This window comes from Mus caroli, unplaced genomic scaffold (assembly GCF_978045245.1).
Source record: "Mus caroli unplaced genomic scaffold, Mus_caroli_1 scaffold_11, whole genome shotgun sequence".
Classification (NCBI taxonomy): Eukaryota; Metazoa; Chordata; class Mammalia; order Rodentia; family Muridae; genus Mus; species Mus caroli.
Window position 1 is genome coordinate 49075536 of NW_028227266.1, and position 27400 is coordinate 49102935.

The window sequence follows — 27400 nt, forward strand, 5'->3', positions numbered from 1 at the left end:
CCTTTGTACTCTAAGATCTAAGGTCTATCTGTTGGTACTAAGAAGGTTCGTTGAGTAATAATGTGCTTTAAACCACACCACTATTAATTCTCAATCCATTTATCTGCTGTTACATCCAGTTATAAACACGGCCCTAAATACACACCAATATACTTAGTGTATATGGCAAGTATAATTCCAGGGCTATTGATCAGCACTTAGACATGGCATCTCACCTTTATTTTGCTGCTGAGTCCAGCTCTTAATGTTATTAAGATTTATTGCTTGGCAGAAAGGATGCTTTTAATGAAATGTTCCATATTGTTGAAGAGGAGAAGCTCTTTGTTCTTCTTAATATACTGTAGAAAGCGGGAAGGACAGTGTTACTATCCTTTCTCTTACTTTAAGTACTCTTGGGTCTGCTAAGCCAAATGTGAATCTAGTAAGCAAGCCCGTGTAAAATTCTTAGCATAGCACTTGACACGTGACAGGCGTATAATCCGTGTTCCTATCGCTCCTCCTCCCAAACGCTGGCAGATTTGATAATGTCACTATGTAGCTTCAGATTCAAAAGAAATATATTGGTAAGTGCATGCAAAGTCTGGTAAGTGTGCTAAATCAGATAATAAAACCAACTGACATCCTTGTTCTCACGTAGCTCATACTGAAGCAATGGAGGAAACACAGAAGAGAAGGACGAGGAGGAAAAATTTGCAAAGCAATAGAGGAAAAACCAAACGAGGGCAGAGTGAGGAAGAAGTTGTGAATGAGTGTAAAAGACTGCAAAACAGGACAGCATTTGAGGGTGTCTGCAGTGGGGCTGACTGCATGTGAGGGTGTCTGCACTGGGGCTGACTGACAGCATGTGAGGGTGTCTGCACTGGGGCTGACTGACAGCATGTGAGGGTGTCTCCACTGGGCCTGACTGACAGCATGTGAGAGTGTCTGCACTGGGGCTGACTGACAGCATGTGAGGGTGTCTGCACTGGGGCTGACTGAGTACATGTGAGGGTGTCTGCACTGGGGCTGACTGACAGCATGTGAGGGTGTTTGCACTGGGGCTGACAGCATGTGAGGTTGTCTGCACTGGGGCTGACTGACTGCATGTGAGAGTGTCTGCACTGGGGCTGACTGACAGCATGTGAGGGTGTCTGCACTGGGGCTGACTGACAGCATGTGAGGGTGTCTGCACTGGGGCTGACAGCATGTGAGGTTGTCTGCACTGGGGCTGACTGACTGCATGTGAGAGTGTCTGCACTGGGGCTCACTGACAGCATGTGAGGGTGTCTGCACTGGGGCTGACTGACAGCATGTGAGGGTGTCTGCACTGGGGCTGACAGCATGTGAGGTTGTCTGCACTGGGACTGACTGACAGCATGTGAGGGTGTGAGGGTGTCTGCACTGGGGCTGACTGACAGCATGTGAGGGTGTCTGCACTGGGTCTGTCAGCCTGTGAGGGTGTCTGCACTGGGACTGACAGCATGTGAGGTGGTCTGCACTTGGGCTGACTGACTGCATATGAGGGTGTCTGCATTGGGGCTGACTGACAGCATGTGAGGGTGTCTGCACTGGGGCTCACTGACAGCATGTGAGGTTGTCTGCACTGGGACTGACAGCATGTGAGGTGGTCTGCATTGGGGCTAACAGCATGTGAGGGTGTCTGTACCGGGGCTGTCTGACTGCATGTGAGGCTGCGTTGGGGCTGACCTGTGAACAAAGACAAGAAAGACAAAGGTGATGAGGGAGTCCGGTGTTTTTCCTCCTTGGACCAGGCTTCTGGAGCTCAGCATCAGTTGAGATTTTGGGGTGAACCATTATTTGTTGTGTGGTCTTTCCTATGTTTTATATAAGCAGCATCCTTGTGGCCTACGCACTATTTGTCCATAGTACTTCCTTATCCTGAGTCATTGCATCAAAAATGTCTCTGACATTGATGAATGTGCTGGGGTGTGTGTGCAAAAGTCACTCCTGTTCAAGAAGCAATGCGATAGTGGGAAGAACAGTTCAGACAGAGGGCACCCTTCAGAAGCCGTGTACACCACATGTTTGGAGCTGGGTAAATGAAGTGGGCAGACTGGTAGGGGAGGATGAGAAGGGGCACTGGCTCCTCTCATTTATTTAAAATGAAATGGGAAGTCACAAGACAATTTTGAGAAGATATGATTTTCCTACTAAAAGATCCCTTTTCTGTGATGAGACTGAAGAGAGAGGCAAAGGTGGTCTTGGGGAGGCCAATTGCTATCAAGACATCCAAACATTCAAGAGATCCAGACAAGAGATGGTGGTGGCACTAAGCGGTGGCAGGACCATTCGTTGAACAGTGGTCAGATTCTGAATATGTTCTGGAGGCAGAACAGGACTTTCCTAATGAGTGGGCTGTGTGGTATACAATACAAAAAGAAGGTCTTGGCCTGAAAAAATCTGAAGAACGGAGTTGCCATCAACCAAGATGAACATGCTTTTAGGTGGATCACATTTGGAAAGATAAAAAATTGGGTCTTGGACCTGTTTAGTGAGACTTCATACTCATGTAGGTGCATACAGTTACTTAGCAATCTGATATGATTGAGTTAGGAAACAAATATATCCACAGGACAGAACTATGATCCTCTAATTCTGAGAGGTCAGAGAGAAGAAAAAGTACCAGAAAAGAGACAGGGAGGAAAAATCCAGAAGCACGGGAGAAAACCAGAGGATTCTCAATACCCTGGGAGCCGAGTGAGGAAAAGTACGGAAGAAGAGAAAGTGAGCAGATGGGTACTCACCGCTCAGGGACAGGGACAGGGAACTGAGAACCCTTCCTTAGGAGTTGGCCTATGACAGAGTTCTGTGGCCAACCCGATTGGATTGAGAGGGGCCAAAGATATCATCAGCCAAGCACCACACTTGGGTATGCCGACGAGGGCAGCTCTAGAGATAAGTGTACCATAAGGCTTTGGTCAAACCAACAGTTTAACTCAGTGGTAGATTCAAAATGTGAATGGATTGTTGGGAGCTGTTGGAATTGTTGGAATGCTAGGTTACCTGGGGAAAGTGGGCCTTTGGAAATGTGCCTTGAAAGGTATACCTGAGCCCCCTCCTTTCCAGTTCTCCCTCCTATGTGCCTTGAAGTGAGCAGGCTCAGCTACATGCTTCTGTTGCCATGATATGTTGCCTAGCCCTGGGTCCAAAGCAATAGATCTGCATCTTTGACTATGCTTAATGAGGTTACATAGTGTAAACTATGGTAGAGTCAAAGAGACCTGCCTACTATCTTGGTGGGCTCTGTAAGAGGGGATACTGGTGATTTAGGAAGCTCTGGTATAGATAGCAGTGGATGTGGTCTGCTCTCTGGATATGGGGTGTTCACTGTATAGTTACTACCACAATGGGAGTAGTGGCTCCTATTGGATAATTGGAATCTCTTTAGGCACTATTGTTGCCAGCTCTACTACTTATGAAGGACTCGGTCTAGCACTGCAGCCTAAGTAGTGGTGAGGGGCCTGGAGCACCTTGTGTTTGGAGCAATTGATGATGCTGTCTCACATCACTCATGGAGAGAGACAATGGTGGGAGCCTCAGCGCCATTCTGTTGTGTTCATACTCTGTCCTGACAGCAGTGTACAGTCAGACAAGATGTAGGGGTTGGGCACCAGTGGGAAATCTATAGATAGGGTGGCAGCTGGAACTATGGTATTCCTTTCTGCTGCTGCTGCTGGATGCCTGGTATTAATGCACTCTTGACAATGGGACTATGGGAAAGTTTTCCTGCCCCCCTTTTTTGATCTGTGTTTGCTGCTGGCAAGGATGTGGTTAGAGCTGTGCTCACCTGCTCTGCCCTACTCTTCCAGGCAGCGACAGAGAGCTACTTAGGCCCCCTCTCACACTCCTGCTAAGATGGCGAGGCCATCAGTGTAAGCCACAGTATTGCTTCCCTGCTTAGCAGTAACAGGATCTGGAAGGGTGGGAGATACTTTGTCTTCAGGTCTACACTGGCACATGCTCACTTGTAGCTGGTTATGTCTTTGGCCTTAGATGCTGAGTGCTCTGATAGGGTTCTGGATTGGGGACATCTCCATTTCCCTGTGTTACACCACTGCCCCCTACAGTGCAGTGTCCCCCAAACCACACAGCTTCCCTCTGATTGTCATTGTGACACTGTGATCTGTGCTTCAGTTCTTTTCTCTTGAAATAAGAAAGTATGTAATTTATTTTGGATTTTACAGAAGCCTGCAGTCAAGAGATTTTGGATCTGAGACACTTAAATTATTGAAAAAAAATGTAAAGACTGTGAGGCCTTTTAAAGTTGCACTGTACTTTATGACTTGAGTATGAGATATGGAGGGCAAGCAAGAAAGGAACTGTTATGGTTCACAGGGTTATATTTATGTGCCAAGTTGACAAGGGATGGACTTATGGTTAATTTTGGTTATCAACTTGACACACCTGAGAAAAGGGAACTGCTTTCATGAGAGTGGGCCAGTGAACACCTCTGTGAGACATGGTCTTGATCACTAACTGATATAAGAGTGCTCAGGCCACTGTGGGCCATGCCATCCCTGGGCAGGTAGGCCTTAGATGCATGAGAAAGGTGAGTCTGAATGCAAACCAGTAAGGAGCATCTCCCTGTGGGCTCTGTTTGCACTCTCTAGGTTCCTGCCTTAGTTTTCCTTGACAAAGGACTATACAGTATAAGCCAAACTTTCCTGGGTTGCTTTGATCATGGTGCTTGATATAGCAACAGAAGCCAAATGTGTCCAAATTGGGACTACTGTGCAAATTTCAGATTACCAGAGCAGTAGATCGGCAGTGTCGTCCCCCTGTAGCATAGTGCAGGGTAGGCTGCTGGTCTATGAGAGCCATGGCACTCTCCAGTAGTTAAAGTTGCCAACATCAGCACTGATAAGAGTTGGTGAGGCTCCCCACCCTGTGGGGCCAGGGTAGCAGATACCTGGCCTCAAGACTCTCATGTTCCCAGGCTCTCTGTTGCTTCTAGGTTGTGCTCACCTTAAAAGGTAACTATGTATCTATTTCTTTGGTTCTTTGTGGAGGAGGAGATGGATTCTAGGAGCTTCTATTTAGCTCTCTTGTATCTCCAGGATCTTTTTTTTTTAATTCTTAAAAGGATTATGAGATAATATTTTCATAAAGGTCCTTAATGATAGCTTATTATTAAGGCCACAGCCAAGTTTGCATAGAAAACAGCATATTATATTTGGATAAGTGTGGGGTAATTTTACACTTTCATTTAGTCTCTGAGTCATAATGAGGTTACAATAGACTTCCGCTTATTTCTTGATAATAGGGGTGGCAACTCAAGCCAATGTTGGAAATAACTGAATGGGCCATGTATCAAGTCCTCTTTCTTTGTGAAGGAGTTGATTTTTTTAACAAGATAAAGTTAGTTACCTCTTCTGATGACTCTCTTGCCAAGCAAGGCTCAGGTTTCTTCTCAATGAGTTTAGAGAGGAGATCTCTTTCTCTTTCAGAGACGGGCTGCTCTTTTAACAGAATAGCACTTAGGTTTTGATCAAACTTATTGTCCCAGGGAACTGCTGACATTTGCAATGTCGTAGTGAATGCCTCCTTGAAGTACACTCTCAGCCCCTGGTTAAGGAAGAGAAAAGACAGATCAGTGTGACTTGGGAGTAATAGTTAATAATGGTTGAAAGGAAAATGGGGCTTGAGACCATCTTTACCTGCCGTCTCCCTAACAATTACGGTGAGTTTTATGTATCAACAGTGTTGTCACAAAGCCATGGTGTTGTTCTCAGAGCTAGTCTACATCTCAATTGAAACATGCATTATGCCATATGCTATCCTAGGAAGTCTGACCAGGAAAAGCCTTTCCCCAGATAGTGGGAAACAAAGGTTACTGATGGGTCTCTAATAGATCCAACATATTGCAAAGCATACAGCATTTATTTTTCTGGGGAATGATGACCAAGTCACAGAGAAAGAGAATCTCAGTATATGTCATAAGTACCTTATAGAACAACTCCAGAAACCTGGGGTTGGAGTCCTGGTTAAAGTCCCCCGTAGCGATGTGGGCCAGGCAGTGGATCAAGAGCAGAACAAAACTCCCCACAGATGCCAAGCACTCTCTCTCAACAAATAGGGTGCTTTCAGTGCTCTGAGTGAGAAAGATGCCCAAGAAGAGACATGTCAACTTCAGGAAAATATCCACAACTCAGGAAAAGTTTACTTAAAATAAGACGCCTTGGATTTAATGATAATTTACTGAAAGGAAACATCAGAGATGAAGAAAAAAATGTGTTTTAGTTCAACTGTGGAAAAACAATTTAGTCCACTTTCATTTTTAAAAAAGAGTTATTTATTTATTTTGTGTATATGAGTACACTGTAGCTGTCTTCAGACGCACAGAAGAGAGCTTCGGATCTCATTACAGATGGCCGGGAGCCACTTTGTGGTTGCTGGAAATTGAACTCAGGACCTCTTAACTGCTGAGCCATCTCTCCAGTCCCTTTCTCTCAATTTCTTACTTCTTCTTTTTTTACATTTACTCTCTCTCTCTCTCTCTCTGTGTGTGTGTGTGTGTGTGTCTGTGTGTGTCTGTGTGTGTAAGTCACAACTTGAGGGAGTTGGTTCTCTTCTGGGAATCACATGCAGTTTATCTGGCTTGGTGGCAAGTATCCTTATCTACTGAGCCATCTCAAGAGCCCATCTCTTAACGTTTTTATCTTCCATCTTACAGAAAACAGACTATTAGAAATTCAGAGCCAAGTAACTTGTCTGTCTCTTCTTGGATTATCTAAGCAGTGTTTCCCTTATGCAAGGCCTCTCCAGCTTCAGTTGAATAGGGATTGCAAGAGAGGTGGTATTATTGTGAGAGCCCATTTCAGGATTTCTGCTTCTATGGGCTATGGCTGGGGGACAGGTAGTCGATGCAGGCAGTCCACAGACCACAGATTGAAAGTTACTATCTCAGAAGGTCTCAGGGTTTGTCTTTTTGCTTTTACCATAATCGGGTTCTCAGATCACTTGTGAGGGAAGTTATCTGAAATGACATCCTTATCTGTCTCCCCAGGGAACAGCTTAAGATGGTTGGAGTCAGTCTCAGAGCTGCATGGTGGGCTTGCTGTGGGTGAGGAGGATGCAGTGTGTGTCAGACACTGGAACTTGAGTCTCAACTCTTGCTAACACTTAGACGGGGACAGAACATCTCTCGGCCTCCACTGTCCAGTTATAAATGGAGACAGAGAGCGCCTGTCTTGGAGGGCTGCTGAGATAGAAAGCAATACAATACATGTAAGAAAGGCACTTGACAGCTAGTGTCTTTCCTGTGGGAATCCTGACTCCCTCCCCGACCCATTAGTAAATTGGAACTATTCTTGCTGAGTTCATAATTTCTTTGTAGGTCAAATGAAATAATGCTTACTTTGTGAGTTCCTATTAAAAACCGGAATGATACACAGCTAACCACGTTTAAACTGTTTCTGGGTCTCATTGACTTGCTGGCCCTCCTTAGAATGGGTCATGGGGACTGTCATCACTGCTTAAAGTGCATCATCTGCTCTGAGTTGCCAAGAAGGGGCTTCCACGCGATGTACCTGAGGAACTACTGAGGCAGGACAACTGTAGGGCCACTTCTGTAGAAAGATATGACTGTGCAAGAGACCCTGAAGCTGGGACCATGACTCTTACGGGAAATACCAGTTTGGAAACGCCAGCTGTCCAATGGCAGAGATCCATTATTAGGCACGAGGCCATTATGCTTCTTGGGGTACCAGCCAGGACACTGCACTTTGCTGATGAGAAAAGCTCTTACTCAGTGACATTTATTATGTTTTGGTTAATGGCTCCCCCCCAAAGGGGAATAAAATTCATTAGGATTTGAGGAAGAGGGATGTTTTTATAAAATCTGTTCCTTTTGCTTCTCTGCGTCTTGACTAGATCCCAGAATTCCCAGCCTGTATCTGAGGATGAATTTACACTACCTGATAGAAGAAGGAACCTTGGAAGACATTTCCTGAGACTTCCATGGCAGGAACGTGAGAAGCAATCTGTAGGGTGGTTTCTGGAGCCTGAAAAGAGTCACAAACACAACCCAAACTCACCTTTTGCTAAGAAGTTTTCTCAGCTATGTATCACCAAGCACAGTGAGAGGCAAATGCACTGGAACGTCTGTTTAAATTGTAAGGATATTCAAGGGAAGTAAAATCGAAAATGGACTTTTCAGCTAGTATTTTATATTTATACCAGTTATTATTGGTATAAACAACAATCTTCACTTCAACCCTCACTTCCCAACTGGCAGGCAGACCTAGAGTTTGCGATCGTATTTCCTGAATTCTAACCCTGGTTCCACCTTCCTGCTTATGATCATGAGTAAGTTGATCCAACCACTCTATCTTTCTCTCTCCATGTGAAAAGTGGCAAATGTAACCATATTGGTGTCATGGGGTTTTGCAGCAATTGAGAGAGTTACCTCATGAAAATTGCCAACCTTTTCTGGCATCTAGACAGTCTTTGATTCATTTTCTGTTCATGATTAATATCATTCAAGAGTTTCAGTTTTAGGTTGCTGACATAACTCCCACGAGCTGCCTTAAGGAGGCTGTTTGCTGCTGCAGGACTTTCTTCCTGGAGAGAATTCGTTGCTGAGCCTCTTCCTGGACACCCTGACCTCCATGGCTTCTGGGGAGATTTCTAGAAACAGACGTACCTGAAGCTGGGGAACAAGGAGGTGTAGGACAGAGAGGCCATACTGATAAACCACAAATTCCCAGGCAGAAAGCTTTGAGGCCTGCATAGTCTCCAGCTCTTCCTGCATTGTCTCAGCCTTCAGGAGATCCTTCAGAGAGTTTCTTGGTCCTGCAGGTATCAACACAAAGTGGTAATAATTTCATTATTTTCCTTCATATGGTAATGATATAACAACAACAAAACATGACAATTCAACTTAGAAAAATGTTCATTTCATCCATCTGTCCATCTGTCCATCTGTCCATCTGTGTATCCTCCAGTGAAGCCTGTGCCCATCCACAGGGAAGAATGTACCCCAGTCAATAGGAACAGAAGACCTAGATGGAGGCACGGGGAAGTTGGCAGTAGTTTTCTCTATTTTAATGTTTGGATCACTAAATGTGCCATACTCAGAATTGTGTCTGGCAGACAGAAAACACTTAGTAATGTTGGATGTATTCAGATTTTTGCTCATCTATAAAACTCTCTCTCTAATGGGTTTTTACATAATTGCTCTAAGTGGGTATATGTCTAAAAGGGACTTTAGACACTTGTCTTATTCCCAAGAGGACTGGGGCAGCGCCATGGAATGAGGAGAGCAGAGCTAGCTGTAGGAGGACCTTGTCCATGTGCAGGCTGTGTATGGCCCTGAGAGAGTCACATGCTTCTGAGTTTTGGTTCCCTCGGTTATATAAGAAATGAGCAGTGGAATCAGAGTTGGGTTTTCTGGGGCAAACAAGACAATACAGAGGCTTCAGTTTTCTTACCTATAATGTGACTATTAAAAAACACCTATTTTTCCAGGTTGTAAATGCGTTACCATAGGTTTAGAACAGTACATGGCATTGTAAAATACCCCTCATTGGCAAAGTGATCTGGGTGCCCTTTTTCTGGTGAAAAATACTCTTTTCTTTGGTTCTCCTGTTTTTAATCCTCGTGTCTTATTACATTTCTCATAAAGTCCAATTTACTATGTCGGTTGCATACCAAGGTTGATACTCAGTGTTCGATTGGAAGGTAGACTACCTTTAGGAACTGTCTTCTAAGAAATGACTAGTTATAGTTCAACAGCACTTTGAAAAATCTCCTGGGGGTCTGAGTAGGGTGGAGGCAGGGAGGTGAGGGTGACTGGTGAGGCGGCATTCGTATTCCTCAGATTCTCTGTTTTGAGGCTTGGAGGTTGTGCTATCATTTACCTAGAGTACATCATAATAATCTTCGAGGGAAAGGAGCTTACCTGGTCTGCGGTGCATTCGTCCTTGTAGTTCAGCCATTTCCCTGGGGTCTTGGGGCCAGGTATCTATTTTCTTCATGATGGAGAGTAATGGTGGCATCTCGATATGGTCAACTTTGTCTGCATCTGAATATGAGCGAGTGAGAACAAAGCAATGCAGGCAAAGCAAACGAAGATCCCAAGAGCCAGGCCTGGTTGTTCAGGCCTGTACTCTTAGCTGCTTGGGGAGGCAGAGACCGGAGGATCACAAGTCCAAGGCCTGCCTGGGCTGCAAAGTGAGTTTAAGGCCACAGTCTGCACAATTTAGTAAAACCTTGTCTTCAAATAAAAGATGGGGTGGGGGGCAGGGGAGCAGGCTGGAGATGTACTTCAGTGGTAGGGTACTTGTCTAACGTGTGCAAGCCCCTAGGTTAATCCCCAGTACAGCTGGCTTCTCTTCCTTCCTCTCTCCCTCCTCTCCTGTATCCCTTCTCTCTGCAAAATATGGTATTATGTATGACAGGCAGCTTTTAAGATGGCCCCAGTGATCTCTCCCAACATGTGTTAACTCTGGTGTGATTTCCCCCCCTCCCCGCCCCCTTGAGTGTGGGCTGGATCTAGTGATTCATTTCAACTGAATAAAATAGGGCAAGTGATGGAATGTCACTTTTGGGACGAATGCGCAAGAATCTATAAAAGCCCCCCATCTTGCTGGCTTTCACTTCCTGGCTTTACTTGCTCAGAGGGAAGCAGTTGCAAGCAGAGCTTTGCACTACCAAGACTCCGTGGTTAATAGCTTTGACCTGGGGAAGATCTGCCAGCAACCTCAAGGGTGAGTGTGGAGGTGAATCTTGCCCAGGTCAAGCCTTGAGATGTTGTCACCCTGGCCAGTACCTACACTGCAGCCTGCATGAGACCCTGAGCCAGAGTCACCCGGTAAACCTTACCCAGATTCTGACTCAGAAACCATAAGTTAAAAAGATTTTTTTTTAAAGCTTTGATATGATGGAGTAGTTATTAACAAACTATAGCAGTAATAGATAACTTATATATCGTGTTTCTCTGTATCTTTTCTAAGCAATATATTGTGGCCTGCTGCGTGGTCCCTGAAGCCCTAATTCCGGTATTACGAGTATCTGAGCATAGTCTGGGTTGTCAGAAGAAAAGGAAGGCGGGCAAGTGACTGGCCTGACCTGCTCCTGGCCTCTGATCTTCCAGCTCTAGATGACAACCTCGATCCTCTATGAGCATTGCAGTGATGCCTTTCAGGAAAGGGACCAACAGGGGGCAGTCAGCAGCCTGCTTCCCCAGAGAAGTGGTGACTGCTCCATAGAAACTCTCTCCAGGGTAATTCTCCAAACACACAGGAGTTCCCGACACCTTAAGCTAGGGTGAAAGCAAGAGCTGAATTTCATGCTTAGATCCCCCAACTTCATAAACCCACAGTTCCCATCAAAGATCGAAACTCAGATCTCTTTGGCCAAGTCTAGAGGACCAGTACCTGGATATGCAAGAGCTGGAGACGGCTGAGCTCCCGGTGGTACTGAAGTTGACCAAGAGCCCTGCCCAGGAAGTTCTGTCTGTCCCTCACTACCTCCTGAAACCCATCAGAGAGATGCTGTACTACCTAGAACAGAGGAAACATAACGCTACATTTAAATGGTCCTTTTTCACTCTTTCTGCTTGCTCTTCTTCATCTATCCAGCGTTCTTTGGCCCCACCAGTCCCTGAAAATTAAATGTCCCTGAAGGACCTTACAATGGTGTAGAGTGTCCTTATCCCATGGGACCCTCTTGCCAGTCTCAGGCCTTACCTTCCTCTGATGACTGCAGACTTGCGGACTCTGATCCTGACACTGCTGTAAGAACACCTCCTCCTTCTGGCCTTGTAACCTGAGGGACTCTTTCCTGAGTTTTTCTGAGGCCTGCCCTAAACTGTGGAGGACCTTCCGCATGCCCAGCACCACATGAGACTCTTCTTCCCACTCCTTTCTGTCTGCTGCAAAGGGCAAAGAGAGAGAGGCCACATGGCAACAGCTACCAGCATAGGAGGAGAAAAGAAAAGACAGCAGTTTTGATTTGAGCCCGGGAGCCTGCCAGATGTGAGCCAAGGCCTAGTGGGGACCTGGGAGGGATGTGCACATTCATGTGGTGGAGGGGACTCCTTGTGTTCCCGGGCAGTGGTGCATAAAAGCACTACTAGTAGGACTTGTTACCCACCTTGAGAAAGCAAGTGCCGCTCTGGGCTGCTGAGCATGCTCAGGGCTCTAGCTCGTCGTTCTGTCTCCTGCAGGCAGCAGGCCTCTAGGGCTGTACAAGCCTCCTCAGCAGCCCTCAGCTACATTGGACAGAAAGTACCAAGGGCTGAGCCCTGATGAGAAGGTAGGGCTCTAAGCCGGCCCACTTCATGCCAGCCTCCCTTCTACCTCCATACAGCTGAGAGACTTAGGGGTGACTGAGATCTAGAACCTGGTGAGTTTGGGGACTATGGTGGTTTGAATGAGAATAACCCCTCATTGGCCCATATATTGGAATATTTGGTCCCCAGTTGGCAGAACTGTTTGGGAAGGATTAAGGGGTGTGCCATGGGACTTTGAGGTTTCAAAAGACCCATGCCATTCCAAGTGTGCTCTCTGTGCCTCCAACTTGCAGATCAAATTGTGAACTCTCTTCTTTTCCTTCCCCGATGCCTTTGCTCTGCCACTATGGACTCTAACCCTCTGAAACCATAAGCCCAAGTAAGCATTTTATTTTATAAGTCACCTAATCATGGTGTTTTGTCACAGCAATAGAAAAGATAACTGAGATAGAGACTTTCTGCCCTAAGATGGATTCCTTTCTTGTGGTCAGTAGGGAAACAAGGGCTGTGGACATTAAAAGGACTTGATTGGTTTCTGAAGGAGTGGGGATGGTGGGATGGTACCTTAGGCCTTACCTCCAGCCTGGCTTCATGGCCTGGGTGGAAATGGAGCTCCTGGCTCAGGTGCCACAAGTGTTCTGCCAGGCACTGTTCCTCCTGCTCCTGGAGCTGCCAGTACTGCCGGCGGGCCCTTAGCTCCTGCTCCATGAGGCTCTGCTGCAATGTCAGACTGTTGAGGCCAAACATCTGCAGGCCCCATGACTTGGCTATAGATAGACCTCAAGGCTTCTCAGTATGCCCTGACACTTGGTGGGGCAGTTGACTTGGTTGGAGATGGGAAAACAACCCCATAGCTCTTTCCAGTTCCCCAGTCTCTCCTCCCATCTGACATCTAGCCTCTGTAGGGTCCCCGAGCGTCTGCCCCAACATTTCTCTTGGGAAAGCAAGGGGAGGAGGGTAAGGATGGCTGAGAATAGCTACCAACTCCAGCCCCTAATCTGGCTCCTTCATACAGATCTAAGAGATGGTGGCGTTGGGACTCAAATTTAATTTTCCTGGTTTCTATCACAAAAGCGTTCAATACATATCCATCTTTGTGTCTGAAGCTGTAACTGGGCTTAGAATGTATGGTAAGACACTAAATCACTTTTATTTTGATGGAAATCTGCCAATTGCTGAGTTACTGCGGCAACCTCCTGACAGGGCTTCCTGCTCTAGCCTGGCCCTGTTCCATTCATGCTTTGCACAGGTGCCAGAGGGAAATTTCTAGAATGCTGGTTATATATAGGCATAAAAATGTCTGGAAGGAGGTGTGACAACCTGTTAACAGCGGCTGCATTTGGTGGGTGAGAATGGAAGAGAGGCCAGTGGTGTCTGCAGGACACTGGCAGTGGGTACAGAGGGTGCTGGTGGTGGGAGGGCCCTTTGCTTCTTCATTTATATAATTTAAAAAGGTAGTGGGTTTATACATAACTTTTTGCCATTCCTCATTTTTCAAATTTGACAGTTTAAAAATAATTACCCTAGGACATTGCATATGTACTTGGGTCTACATGGCTTTCCCATTACACTTCTTAGCCTCTAAGCACAGGTCACTTGAGATTTGTTTCCTGTTGTCCTCACTGGCCTCTCTGCCTCTTTTCTCCCTCCTTCTGGCCACACATTTGCTTTCTCTGTTTCTCCTGCTGTCCTGAGACGGGAGTGGCCACTCCCTGCCTCCCTTCAAGTTTTGGCCCAAGCATTCTCTCTTCCTGTAAACCCTTCTTGAACTTCTCTCTGTCTTCTTCCAGTGCTCTTCCCCTGAACCCATTTAACATCCTCATCACCTCTAGTCAGGGTTTGAACTACTTCCCTAGAGAAAGACTTGCATCTCCACCCCTCCCACATTGCCTGGAACCAGGAGGCTCTCAGCATGTGGTTGCTGAGTGAGTGAATGCATTGAAGAAGCCCCTGGTACATACCAGCTCTGGGTCCCTCACTCCACGTGGCAAGGCCTCCAGCACCTGCACCACGGGCACTGCCACTCTGGCAGAGGGATCCATCTGAACAGCAATGACCGGACCATGCTCTCCAGTTAAGGGGTCTATGGCTTGAGCCCCAATGGAGATTGGGACAAGACCTGTGGGAAGCCAAAGCCACCACTGGCTTTAGTGACCAGATATAGGGGAAGGAAGGAAGGAAGGAAGCCTAGTCACAGGAAGAAGACCCAGGACCTGATCCATTGACACCCCCTGCCCCCGGCTTGTGTCCAAGGATCAGGGCCACCTCTCCTAAGCTTCGAAAGGCTTTTCCCACAGGGACTGAGCCACACTTCTGATCCCCTGGAGCTTGAAGGGGTCCATTCTGCTTTTTACCTTCACCAGCCGCATCCTGCATTGTGCCTGCCAGGGGTGTGGTAGCACCAGAATCCCCATCTTGATGCATGCCCAGGATAGGCACCATGAGCCCAGAGCCTTCAGGGTCTGGGATCTCCATTCCATACAGGGCTGGGACCCAGAGCTCTGTCCCAGGATAGCACATTATTCCTGATATTGGGAGAAGAAGAGTTGGGGGTTAGGCAAAACCACCTGAGTGTTTTCCAGGCTCCAAGTGCCCCATCCCTGACCAGAGAAACTGTTGTATAAACACGGCCTATGTTTCCTTTGGGCCCAAGGTGGCATATTGAATTTGAAAGGGAAGATGTGATGTTAGCATGGCCCGATTGGCACCAGATGTTTGGGGAAGCTGGGAAAGGCTTCCAGGCCACACTGAGAAGAGGGATGGAGTGAGATGGGAACTCATATTCCTGAGTGCCTATTCACTCAATGTGTCAGGATTTGAGCTAAGAACTCCACATACATTCGATTTTATTTCTGAAGTCTATGATGTACTGCAATTTTAACCCTCATTTTGAAGATGTAAAACAAGGTCAAAGAGTTAAGGGATAGGTATTCAAAGTCCAGTCAATTCTAACCCAAAACCCTGGGTCTTATTGGAGTGTGTGTGTGTGTGTGTGTGTGTGTGTATGTCACACTGTGGGCAGATGGGAGCTTTTAGAAAGAGTGAGATGTGAGATAAACTTCAGGAAAATGCCACTTCTACTTCCTCTTCCTTCCTCCCCCGACCCTTCACATCAGGGCCATAGGGAAGAGGGGGAACACAAGGGTGTCTCTTTCCCTGAGTTTATAGATGGCAAGGGAAGACTGTTAAGGAATAATAATAATGAGAAGGGGGTGGAGGGCTTAGGGGATTCCAGCCTTGGGCCTGACTCTGTTGCCAACTAGGGAGAACCCTTGCTGAGCAAGCTACTCAACTCCCTGACTGGTAGGGTCCCATGTAAGATGGGTGTCAGGCTGGGTATGAGCCTGGGAACCTTATGAGATCGCAAGACTGTCCATTTTATAAACACAAAGTATCAGACTCACTGAGTAATTAGGAGGATGGACAGGGAAGGCAGCCTAAAGCCACTGACAAGAGTTTGGTCCTGAGCTTGTCTCTTATTTTGGCCACACATATGCAAGGCCAGCCAAGCTGAGGTGCCCTTGCTCTGTGCTGTGAGGAACTGAAATATGGAGCCATTCTGGGACTGGGATTTCAGGGCCCAAAGCAACACATACCTATACAGCCACCACTGACTTCAATGTCATGCGCTGCCGCCAACTGCCTCTCCAGCCTCTGAGCCTGCTGGAGGATGTGGTGCAGACTCAGGGCCAGGGCTTGTCTCATGTCCTTTGTGGCAGACTCCAGCAGTCCTTGGGCCCCAGATCCTGTGGTCTCCCGACACTGCTGGAGCATCATAATCACTTGTCTCTGGGCCACCAAGACATTGGCATCCAGCAGGGCCTGTGACCCCCCTGCGTGGGCTGATATCTGCCCTGCCTGTTGGGAAGCTCCCAGGAGCCGGGCTGTCTTCCCACTCAGTGGCTCCACAAAGCTGTCACCAGGCATCAAGAGGCTCCCGGTGGCATCTCGAAGTCCTCCTACGGCAAGCACCTGACCTGGAAGAAAGACACCTAGAGGGTTAAGTGGGAAAAGAGACCTGTGGTGGTATAAACATGCAAGGCACAGGGAAGAAGGAAGGCAGGGCAGGGCCACAGCAGCACCAAGGGCAAGAAAAATGGAGGAACTGCCCTCCGTTTACTTCTACTGTAAACTTACCTTGGGGATACTGTGATAGAGATGGGGGAAGAGGAGAGGGAAACTTGGAAGAAGAGGGAAGGGTTGGGAGCAGAGGTAGAGCGGAAAGAGAGAATGGGGTATCGTTTTCAGCCTGACCAGAGCATGAGGAAGATAGGAGGCTGGGAGAAACTGGGCAGCTAGGCCAGGCAGGGGCAACAGGGTGGAAGGCATTAATCGTTTCCAGGAGACCTGTGTGTTCATCCATCCCAACGCCTAGGATTGGCACGATGCCTCCTGTGACTGGGTCCTCCATGGGTCCCCCCAATTCCAAAGGGGCCAGCGTCTTGGTGAGAGGATTGCAGTATGTTCCCCCGAGAGTGAGCCACTCTCTGGTTTGGGGATGCAGGGTCACAGCAAGCACAGGCACCTCCATGCCTGTGATGGGGTCAGACATGAGAGCCCCCAGCTGTGATGCTCTTCTTGGTTGTAGGATGGGCAGGCGAGTGTCTGCTGGGCAGCCTGTGACAGGATTCATTGGGTAGGGCATGTAGGGGAGAATAGCGGCCTCTGATGTTCGGACATCACCTGGATAGGGAGACAGGGAGGTGTTAGCAACACCCCATCTGCTAGCCTCTGCCCCTCTCCCCGTTTTGTAGATCATGGAAGACAGCAGCTGCTGTCTGTGGGACCTGCTCTCATTCAGTGAAGGGTTCTCTCCTCCTCTTCCCCCTCCCCCTCCTCTTCCTCCTCCTCTTCTCCCTCCCCCTCCTCTTCCTCCTCCTCTTCCCCCTCCCCCTCCTCTTCCTCCTCCTCTTCCCCCTCCCCCTCCTCTTCCTCCTCCTCTTCCCCTTCCTCCTCCTCCCCATTCTCCCCCTCTTTCCCCTCCTCCTCCTCTTTCCCCTCCTCCCCCTCCTCCTCTTCCTCCTCCTCCTCTTCCCCCTCTTTCTTTCTTGACAGAGTCTCTCTGTGAAGCCTCTCTGGCACTAAACTCACTCTGTAGACCAGGCTGGCCTCAAACTCACAAGAGATCCATCTGTTTCTGCCTCCCCACTGCTGGAGTAAAGGCATGCGCCACCCGAATCCAGCAGAAGTCACGGGTGAGGTGAAGGAGAAGGTCTTTACTACTTTGCTGGTCGACAATACCCCTGATCAAGGACAGAGCCATGCTGTGTGTGCACTCATTCTTGAGGTCCCCAGGGAGTATCGCCCTATCTCTGAAGCCCAAAATAAAGTTAGGGCTGGGAAGTGGGCCAGGGTCTTACCAGCATTAGAGTCAGCAATGGGGATCAGCGCTGAGCTCAGCAGATCGTATCCCAGGTGTCCAGCCTCAGGCAGCACACGCCCAGTGTCAGGGTGGATAAAGTAGCCAGGGGGTACAGGCCCTATGTGGCCACTTGTTGGGAGTATCATCGTACAGTTGGGTCCAGGGACCATCAACTTGGTGACAGGATTCACAATGATGTCATCAGTACCCTCTTGAGGACCTGCTGGGGCTGTAGGAAAGCAAAGGCTGCCTGCTGGGCTTCTCCCGAGGTGACTGGGGAGGCTAGGAGTCTTGGCTGGTGACAGACAGAAGTTAGCAGGAACTTCATCCCAACCTCCCAAGGATGGTGCTCCCCAGGGTGGTGCTCCCCAGGGTGGTGCTCCCCAGGGTGGTGCTCCCCAGGGTGGTGCTCCCCAGGATGATGCTCCCCAGGGTGGTGCTCCCCAGGGTGGTGCTCCCCAGGATGGTGCTCCCCAGGATGGTGCTCCCCAGGATGGTGCTCCCCAGGGTGGTGCTCCCCAGGGTGGTGCTCCCCAGGGTGGTGCTCCCCAGGGTGGTGCTCCCCAGGATGGTGCTCCCCAGGGTGGTGCTCCCCAGGGTGGTGCTCCCCAGGATAGAGACTTTTAATTTTTTTCTTTTTTTTTTTTTTTTTTTTGAGTTGAGCACAGAGCGTCACCATTGCAATGTCCAGTATCCTCAGGTTGCAGGCTAGGTAAAGGTCCTTTGGGGGAAAGTTTTGTGGGTACTGAGATGGGGCTGAGAACTTCTAGAACTTGCTCTGCTTTTAACGGATATCTTTTCAAGGCAAACCCAGCATTTTTCAAACCTGACTGTTCACATTTATCTGCTAGGCTTTTATTTTCAAGAAGTGTCATATGGTTTGCAAATCTGTCATTTGTGATGGCTTCCTTCCTCATCCTCCCTGTTTCTGAGCTCCCCTCTTCTTTTGTGTGGGGCCGTTGAACAGGAACGCCCTCCCATTCCCAGAGTTCCCCACTTCTGCCTCTGCAGGTGTTTTAGGGGAAGGTAGGTTTTTGAGGTGCCTAACATCCTGAATGCAGGGATTTAGTTTCAACATATGGACTAAGTTCCCATAGGTCCTAGATGAGGCCATCAGTGCTTACCTGCCCGTAGCAGCTCCGCCCCTGTGCCAGTGTCCAGGAAACCCCAAGCTTTCAAGCGGTGACCTTCTTGCAGCATGGCCCGGGACAAGCGGCCCAGCAGAGTGTCCAGCCGAGAAGTCACCCTGCAGAGACACATATGACAGGCCGGTCAGAGTGCAGAGACAATGAGAGATGGAAAAAGGACACTTAACGTCGCTACTTCTGGAACTCTGTGAAGCCATACTCTCTCTTTCCCTGGTTTGCATTCCACCCTCTGACTCAGGCTAACCAGGTACACATACTCTCCAGGGCTTTGCCCAGGCTGTGGGGACTTCTCTGGGCTAGAGCTTGCAGATGCCTTCAGCAGCCACCGAGCTTCCATCAACGCTGAGTAGAAAGAGGCCCACTGGTCCTGCCTGGCACAGAGGTCTTGGTGAAGGAGCTCCAGTTGGTGAGCAAGGCTTGCTGCATACTCGCCCACCAGGCTTCGCCTTTGTCTAGACTCTTCCTCTGCAGCCATGGCAACTGCCTTAGCAGCCTGGGTCAAAGACACATTGCTCTTTTTACCTGTAGGGCTCCAAGCACCAGGGACATCAACTTTGGGGGAGTTCCAGCTTCCTTTGGAACTTCAGAGTGTTCAGGACAGGAGTGAAGGTGCTGGAGGAGGGGTGGGCTGGTGGGGTGGGGGCGGGGGCAGGGAGGAGGGATGGGGTGGGGAGGGGGCAGGGCTTGGGGACTGTGAGAGGGCACAGAGGCTGGGTGGGAAGGTGCAAATTCAAAGTCCAACCTCTTGTTGCTTTCTCTGGGTTAGAGTCTGGTTAGTGGAAGCTGAGGTGCCACGCTGAGCACCCCACAGCTGCCGGAGGGAACCAGCTTCATTCAGAAGTTTGCGGTAGAGGACTTTGAGCTGAGAGAGAGGGCTGTTAGTCAGTCTTGACCACCACCCAAGAGCCACCAGCTTTTTACTGTAAGCTTAGAGCGCCCTCTACTGCCAGTATCTGGAGAGATGCCAGAGAACCGGCCTCTGACGACACTTGGAAGAAATGGATAAAACGGGCAAGAATAAAGTTCTCCCCTCAAGTCAATGCTGGGGATCAAACCTCATGCGTACAACACGCCAGGCGGATGCTGCCACTGAGATATGTCTCCAGCTCCTGGCCAGTTTGGATACTTAGACTTCTAATGTATTGACTTATTTCCAATGTCTGTCACTGAAGACCGGGGATAGGAATCTAAGGCCTATTTGGCTTTGCCTGCCTGCCTTCCTTCCTTCCTTCCTTCCTTCCTTCCTTCCTTCCTTCCTTCCTTCCTTCCTTCCTTCCTTCCTTCCTTCCTTCCTTCCTTCCTTCCTTATCTATTAGTCTATATGTTTCTTAATATCAGTCCTAATTAATCTGAAATTTTCTATCTTTCCTTTGCCCCGGAGATCTTTAGGCTTCATTCCATGTCCCATTCACCCCCCTCTCCCCCATTGCAACCACTTCCAGCCCTGCTTGTCTCTGCTGGCCATGAATGGAAGCACCTTTTGGGCCTTCCAGTTACCTCCTTGTTGATTTGGCTGAGACTGGCCGTCACCGTCAGAGACTGCCGATGCAGTATCCCAAAGAAGGCCTCTGTGTCAAACCATTCTAGGTCTACCTGGTCCTCCCAGGTCCCACCTGTGGGAGGGATGGACGTATGATTAGCGTCCCCACATGCAGATCTAGACACACCTTCAACGGATCTTCTTCCAGGTTCTCAGCAGATCCAGTCTGTCTCCTAAAGGCATGATGCTTGCATGGACCACAAGTGTTTCTGAGAAACTTGGCCGGAATGCAGAATGCTGTGCCTGACCCCCTGCCTTGTGGAGTCAGAAGACCATAGACTTCCCTCCCCACTGCTGCAAAGCCTTATGCATACTGAAGTTCTAGAGACACAACTTAAACCCAACCCTGCTCTCTGACTGAGCTTTGAGTGGCAACAGTTGGAAGGGGAGCTTCAGCAGGATGTACAATACGCTTTGCAACTTGCCCCTCGGTGGTGGAACAACATAACTCGTAAGAATATAACATACCCTCCATGCTGACAGTAAAGATAGCACTGAGTACACAGAGACATGGAGGCAGCCTGGGTCCAACTAGCCTTCTCTCCAAAAAAGACCCAGTTGACTATCTCACACCCACATTTGCATATCTCTGGCCTCTGTCTTATAGTCTATAAACTGTAACACCACCATAGTCCTGGTGGATAGAAATTAGATTTTTTCTCTGATTGGGCCAACCTAAAAATAAATTGTTTTCTTTCACCAACCTGTTTCCTAATTTCTTTTGGAATCCCGAGAATCTAGGGTAGTTGGTTCTAGATCTGTGTGTCAGTCAACAGTGGCCTTCCCCATTTCTTAATCTGAGTTCTCTGCGCATCGTTGTATTACTTTTTTACTTGACAAATTTGTGGTCAGATGTCTCTTTCCAACTCTACACTGTATTCCTAGTGCCTAGCAACATCTGTATACAGCAGCTGCTTAATAAATGCTCTCTGGGAAAACAAGAGGATGAATGATGTCTTCTAGGCAGCAGACTGAGCAACGAGTAACCCAGGAAGACGAAACAGGAAGAACCTGCCAGTTGGATTTGGGGCCCAGATTGTCACTCACCATGACTCCCTTCAGCTCTGAGGACCTCACAGTCTTGGGGTGATTGGCCTCTCCTCACTGATGTCATCCCAGTCCTTGGGAACATGTAGACATCAAGATTATATCTTTGCTGGTGAGTCCTGAAGACGGGGTGTGGAGCAGCCTTCCGAGCCCAGCTGAGGCTCTTACACTGAATCTACAGGGCACATACACCATGGGGAAAGGCAGGAAGGAGGAAGTTGAGAGGTATCCTTTCTGGAGAAGTTTCCCTCTTGGCTTGGGGGTATCTCATCTCCTTTGCTTTTACCCCATGAAAGGCCCTGTTCGCTGAAGCTGCCTCTTTAACCCTTCCCTGTCCTTAGGCTGTTGTGTATTACAAACTAAAGTCTTCTCAGGCGCTCTCATTCGCTCAGTATCCTCATTTTCTGCCTAGAAAACAAGCCTTCCTTAGTCTTCTTGGCCACAGCAGAGCTAGAAAGATGAGCTGTTCTAGCCTTATCTTTGGCTGCAGAGGCAGAGGCTCCAACCACAGCCACTTGGTCCCCAGAGCCAAAGACTGGTGTTTTATGTCTTTGAAACATTGCTGCTAATGCTGTCATCTCTTTATATCCACAGGGACTCGTTCCAGGACTTCCCGTGGGTACCAAAACCCACAGATGCTTAAGTCTTTGGTATTAGCTGGTATGTTATTTGTTTACAACTCACCCACACCCTGTGATGTATTTCAGATCATCTATACTTATGTATATTACCCAATGCAATGTAAATACTTTGTAAATAGTTGCCCTGATGTATTGTTTGGAGAATAATGGTGAGAAAAAGTCTGTGCTTGTTCGGTATAAATGCAATTCATTGTGTGTGTGTGTGTGTGTGTGTGTGTGTGTGTGTGTGTAGGTTAATGCATGTATTTGACTAGGGGTGCTGGCCAACAAGCCCCAGGGGTATCTTCATCTTCATCTCCTCAAAGCTGGGGTTACAGGCATGTGATGCTGTGCTCAGTTTTACATGCGTGCTGGGGATCAGGTTCAGGTCTTCAAGCTTGTAAGGTAAACACTTAACCTACTCACCTATCTTTCCAGCCTCTCCCGAATGCTTTGGCTGGTAGTTGATTGGATTTATAAGATACTTCTTTCTCTGGACTTGCTAACCCCCTTATTAGTACAGGGACCGTGCTCTTCTGTGTCTATCTCAGGGATTGTATCTTCTAGAAAGTCTATCCTGACCTCCCAGAGAGAATGCTCAGCCCTGTCTTTGTGTGGCCAGGGGCCCATGCAAGGCTTTACTACCAATCTGTCATATTTTGTTCTTGTATCTATTCTTCCTTCTGTTAGGCATGGCACTGGTGGCCCGAGGCCTCTGATCCTTCCTTCCATCTCCATCTTGGCAGCTGTTATGATGCCTCCTACAAGCAGGATTGGAAGGAAGGGACTTGCAAGTTGCTCTACTCACCAACAAAATCAGGCAGAGCCCTAGAAGAAACAGCATCGCCCCCAGGGCTCCTGGCCAGTGAGGCTTCTTCACTGGTTTGGGGATTTTGGCAATACCAGTCTGGATAAGATTCCTGGGTGTCGTCATGGCAAAGGGCCCATCCACAAAGCACCGGCCCCCAGTGGGGAGAGTACGGAGGTACTAGGTAGAAAGAAGCCTGTTCAGTCTTTGTGCCACCACTTGCTGGAGGCAGAGAGGCAGCCCAGGCATTCCAATATTAACCAGATAACCATTCATCCTTGGGGGCTAGTGGGCAAAAGTTGGGGTTTCCTGGGAAATCCATGCATATTGGATAACTCTCCATAGAGAGGGAAGTGGCTACGTGCTCTGGGATTTGGTCTACAGGACTCTTAGAAGATCTCTGTCTAACAGGATGAGATACTAAATCGCTTTGTGACACAGACAAGGTAGCCAGAGGTGTACAGGCATAGTGTAGTTCCTAAGGATAAGTTACTGTGCAGATTGGCTTAAGATGTGCAAGGATGAAAGATGGGTAGGCAGGGAAAATCAAATGGAAGGTCGTGAGAGATAAGCAAAGCTCCTAACCAGGCAGTGCACCATGCTTACACCCACCGAGCAGATCGGTCCTAACACGTCATATGCTGGGCTACTATGATGGGAACCTCAGTGAACCCCAAACCATATCTTAGGGTTATGAGAACCTGAATGTTTGATGGTGCCAAATAGTCCCTTTCTGTCATTGGGTTTTGTTTGTTTGTTTGTTTGTTTTGTTTTGTTTTTGAGGGGAAATGATTGCCGAAGTCTTAAACAAGGCATACTGTCAGAGACCATCTTCCGATGCCGGTTGCTGTTCAGATGGAAGACATAGACTCCCGGTAGCTGGAACTGCTGCAGGAAGAGGCGGGGCCTTTGCTCAGAGAGCTGAGACTCCTCAGCCAGGGCCCGGAAGCGCCCCCAGTCAAACTGCTGCACTGTGTTGTAGAAGTGGCCCCTGGGCATGGAGAGAGTAGGGCAAGTTACCTTTTGCTGGTAGTGCCTGATGCATGTCCTTCATGGTACAGGGCCATGACTCTGGATACTCACAGGTCATATTCTGGGTAATGCTCACGAGTCACCAGGAAAGCCAGCGTATCATTGGTTTGGAGGCAGACTATAGGGTTCTGGATACCCAACATATCTCCAGAGTATGTGGAATTGAGACCCAGGGACCAAGGGTAGGTCTGATGTTCATCTGTTAAGTTTCCTAGGAAGGATTCTGAGTAGGAGACACAGCAGCTACTTTCAGATGACCCTGAACTATAGCCTGGGATAGGGCAAGGAGGGGGAGGAGAGCCTATGGTGAGGTTAAGAGACTTACCTGGTCCCTGGTCTGAATGCCTGGGATCCATTAGAGGCAGGCCCAGCATGTGCAGAAGCTCAGGGCCTGGTCTGGTCAGACCCTGGAAGCCATGCTCTAGTCAGAGACAGAAAGCTTTGACCCTGTGGGCACTGGGCTGAGAGACTTTCCTACTACTAAAGCCAGGAAGCCCTGATTTGTACACTGTAAGAGTCTATCCTCTAAAACACAGAGGAACCAAAGTCCATCTGTTGTTCTCAGGGAGCCCTTAGGTAGGTGTTGCCTACCACTCCCCAACTTCTGCAGGAGGACAGAATATGCAAACATGCAAATTATTAAGTTTACACATGTGTGGTCCTGAGTCATGGTGTCCCCGTGTCCCCTACCCATTGATCTCTCTTACCATTCACACTGATCACATACAGAGGCACAGACTTCATCCCTTGGTCCAAGTTGCAGGGATGACCCACAGCACGTGGTGAGGAAGGCTTGTCCAAGAGGTAAAAACCCTAGAAATGAGGATGTGAGGGTTTGAGATAGGGAGTATTAGCTCTTTTCTGAAGACACCAAGAGGGACACTGTTGGTAGGAAGGTGTGGAGAATCTCTTGGGGAGCCCCATATGACTGGGGGGATGAACGGGAGGTGGTGTTATAGAAGATCTAAGATCAGAAACAACCTTGGATCATTTTCTCTCAGACATGTATCTCCTCCTTAGCACACTCAAGGCCTCTTTAATGAGATTATAAGAGGAAATAAAACTGCCCAAAGGGACTTTTCTATTGCTTTGGAACCTTATATATAGGGCAGGTTGCAACATGACGTGAGCTGGGATAGTGGCCTCTGGGCCTGTTTATGCACAGTCACCCCACACGGTCTATCTTTGAGGGCAGTTAGTCACACTACGGCTTAGTCACACTACGGCTTGGCCTTCAGAACATCATACCTGGCTTCCAGTGCCTTCAGTGATGAAGATCTGTGGGACGCCCTGAGCACAGCTGAGCTGCAGGATATGTCTCTGTTCTCTTGAGCAGAGGGGTCCACACATTCCACTCGACTGTTGTCCCCAGCACAAGCAGAGTCCCAGGCTTGGGTCATAGCCACGAGCATCTCCCGGGGTGGGACACACCTGAGCAGAGATTCCGACTGCTTAGGGATACTTCTCTGGAAGAGGGACTCCTTACTAATCTTCAGGTTTTCTTATGGGAACTATGTCAGACTTCAAAGTACAGCCCTCTGTGTTTCTAGGGAGGGCCTGCCTGGTAGAACAACCCAGCCTGGACTTGGAATAGCAGAAAGGAGATGCAGGAGGAAAGAGTGTGTTGTGGATTTGGTCTAATGCTGCTTATATTATGTTAATTTGGTTCACCAAATTGCATGAGAATCTGCACATGTGCACATAAGACACTGAGGGACCCTGCCTCCAGGTAGTTTTGATTGGTAAATAAAGTTGCCAACAGCCAATGGCTGGGCAGAGAGACAGACGTGGGACTTGAGGATCCCAGGCAAGGGGCTGAGGAAGGAGCAGGAAGGGAGATAGCTGCCATGCTAAGAAATGAGTAGAAGCCATGCCTGAGGTGTAGCAGACAGTGAACATGGCTGTCATGTAGGTGCTGGGGAACTAAGTCCAAGAGGGCTGCAGGTCTGGGTCTAGGGCAGCCAAGATGGAGTATAGGTTTTAGTAAGTAGTAAGTCAGGATTATCAGAGGTGAGTGTGTTAACCACATGGAGGTTTGGAAGTGGCCCAACCATTAAGCTGTTTAAGGCATATGAAAATATAAGGGTGTGTGTGTGTGTGTGTGTATGTGTGTGTGTTTCATTTGAGAACCCAGAATGTTGGGGCAGGTATAGAGGAGTGCAGCTGTCACCACCACCACCAGGGTCGATTTGAGTAGCCATATTTGGGTACAGCAACAAGGGTCTCTGAGCACCCTCCTACCTCCTGGGCACAGTGGTCACTCCATTGTTCTTTGGTCAGACATTTCCCCTCCTGGTTCCAAGTGGCTCCATCTTTGCAGTCGTGGTGTTCCCTCTGGACACAGCCCACTGGGTCACCAATGTCTTCATAGCCAGGGAGGCAAGGGCACTGGCCATCGCTGGGCTGGAAGTAAGGATGTGTGGGAGGAGGCCCATCTCAGGCTGGCTGGTTAATACCCTTTAGTTGTGAACATTTCTGAGATGGACCAGGAGAGAGGGCAGGAGAGGTGAAGTGAGCAGACAGGGTTGGAGTGGCACAGGGGCATGGTTGCTATGGTTACCGATATGCTATCATTTTAGTTAAGAGGACAGGAGAATTTCAGTAACAGAAGGGCTTCCAAGCACATTTGCTGGCTTACAGGAAAAATTCAGGTGAGAAGGGCCTGGGTGGAAGTGTGTTTTGAGGGATCACTGTATATAATGACATTTCCTTCCAGAAAGTTAACTATATTTAGCAAATTAACTAACTATCCAACTAACTATCCCCACAGAGCAACCAGTTAAATCTGAATTTCAGGTGTATGAATACTTTTTATTAGTCCCATAAGACACTAAAACACTATTCAGTATTTACTTGAAATTCACATTTAACTCTGCACCTCACAACCTTACTCCCAAGCCTACATTGGTCAGGTTACACCTGAGCTAAACTTGACTGGGAACCAAAACAGCCCTGGAAATGCAGCCCGCCCTTGGGTCCCACTGCAGGAGGGCATACCTGGAATCTACGTCCAGGTCTCTGACAGACACAGGTGTCCTTGCCCTCCTCTGGCTGGGTGGCCTCAGAGCCGCACGGGAAACATGCATTCTGGCCGTGCCAGGGGTTGAAGAACTCCGAAGGGCAGAGGTGGCAGAAAGGGGTGGTATGGCGACCCATTCCAGAGAGGAAAGTTCCAGGGGGACAAGGGGCAGGTGTCAGCACAGAGCAGGGCCTACCTATGGGGTGGGGTGGGGGTGACAGAAAGGGTTAACACCCAAGAGCTGGTCCCTGTGATTTCCCAGGGCTCCTCTTCCCCGACATTAGTCATTAGCTCCCCTCACAGCTGTCCCCTCTCCTCAATTTTACTCCCAAACTCCTTTGTACAAATTTAATTTAAGCCTCTACCCTCTGGGCATCCTGGTGGGTCCGGCTCTCCTTTTGCACAGGCAATCTCACCTTGGCAGGCCTGAGGATGCTCTATGACCAGGCATGTGGGTCTCTGGAGGATGAAGCAGAAGGCAGCTATGAGGACCGGTACCTCTGGGAGGTTCCCAAAGAAGAGACCCTTCATCTTCTGGGCAGGGGTAACAGCAGCAGAGAGCAAAGCAGATGTGGAGGTGGGGGAGGTG

General features: G+C 48.5%; 1 protein-coding gene across 1 annotated transcript; it reads right to left on the minus strand.

The window, feature by feature from the left end:
* Nucleotides 1-221: 221 nt before the first annotated feature.
* On the minus strand, nucleotides 222-26948 carry LOC147002013 (uncharacterized). The gene is made up of 29 exons (XM_085828262.1): nucleotides 26790-26948; nucleotides 26034-26195; nucleotides 25041-25223; nucleotides 24500-24605; nucleotides 24118-24213; nucleotides 23844-24003; nucleotides 23589-23751; nucleotides 22761-22940; nucleotides 21333-21507; nucleotides 20243-20358; nucleotides 19488-19607; nucleotides 19003-19238; nucleotides 18722-18843; nucleotides 17596-17826; nucleotides 16583-16918; nucleotides 15832-16212; nucleotides 14590-14760; nucleotides 14197-14354; nucleotides 12812-12952; nucleotides 12097-12214; nucleotides 11691-11875; nucleotides 11379-11504; nucleotides 11071-11263; nucleotides 9902-10024; nucleotides 8645-8793; nucleotides 7917-8003; nucleotides 5945-6091; nucleotides 5368-5565; nucleotides 222-338 (listed from the first exon to the last, which is right to left on the minus strand). The coding sequence occupies exons 1-29, from the start codon at nucleotides 26946-26948 to the stop codon at nucleotides 258-260; spliced, it is 4803 nt and encodes a 1600-aa protein (XP_085684388.1). The 3' UTR covers nucleotides 222-257.
* Nucleotides 26949-27400: the final 452 nt, after the last annotated feature.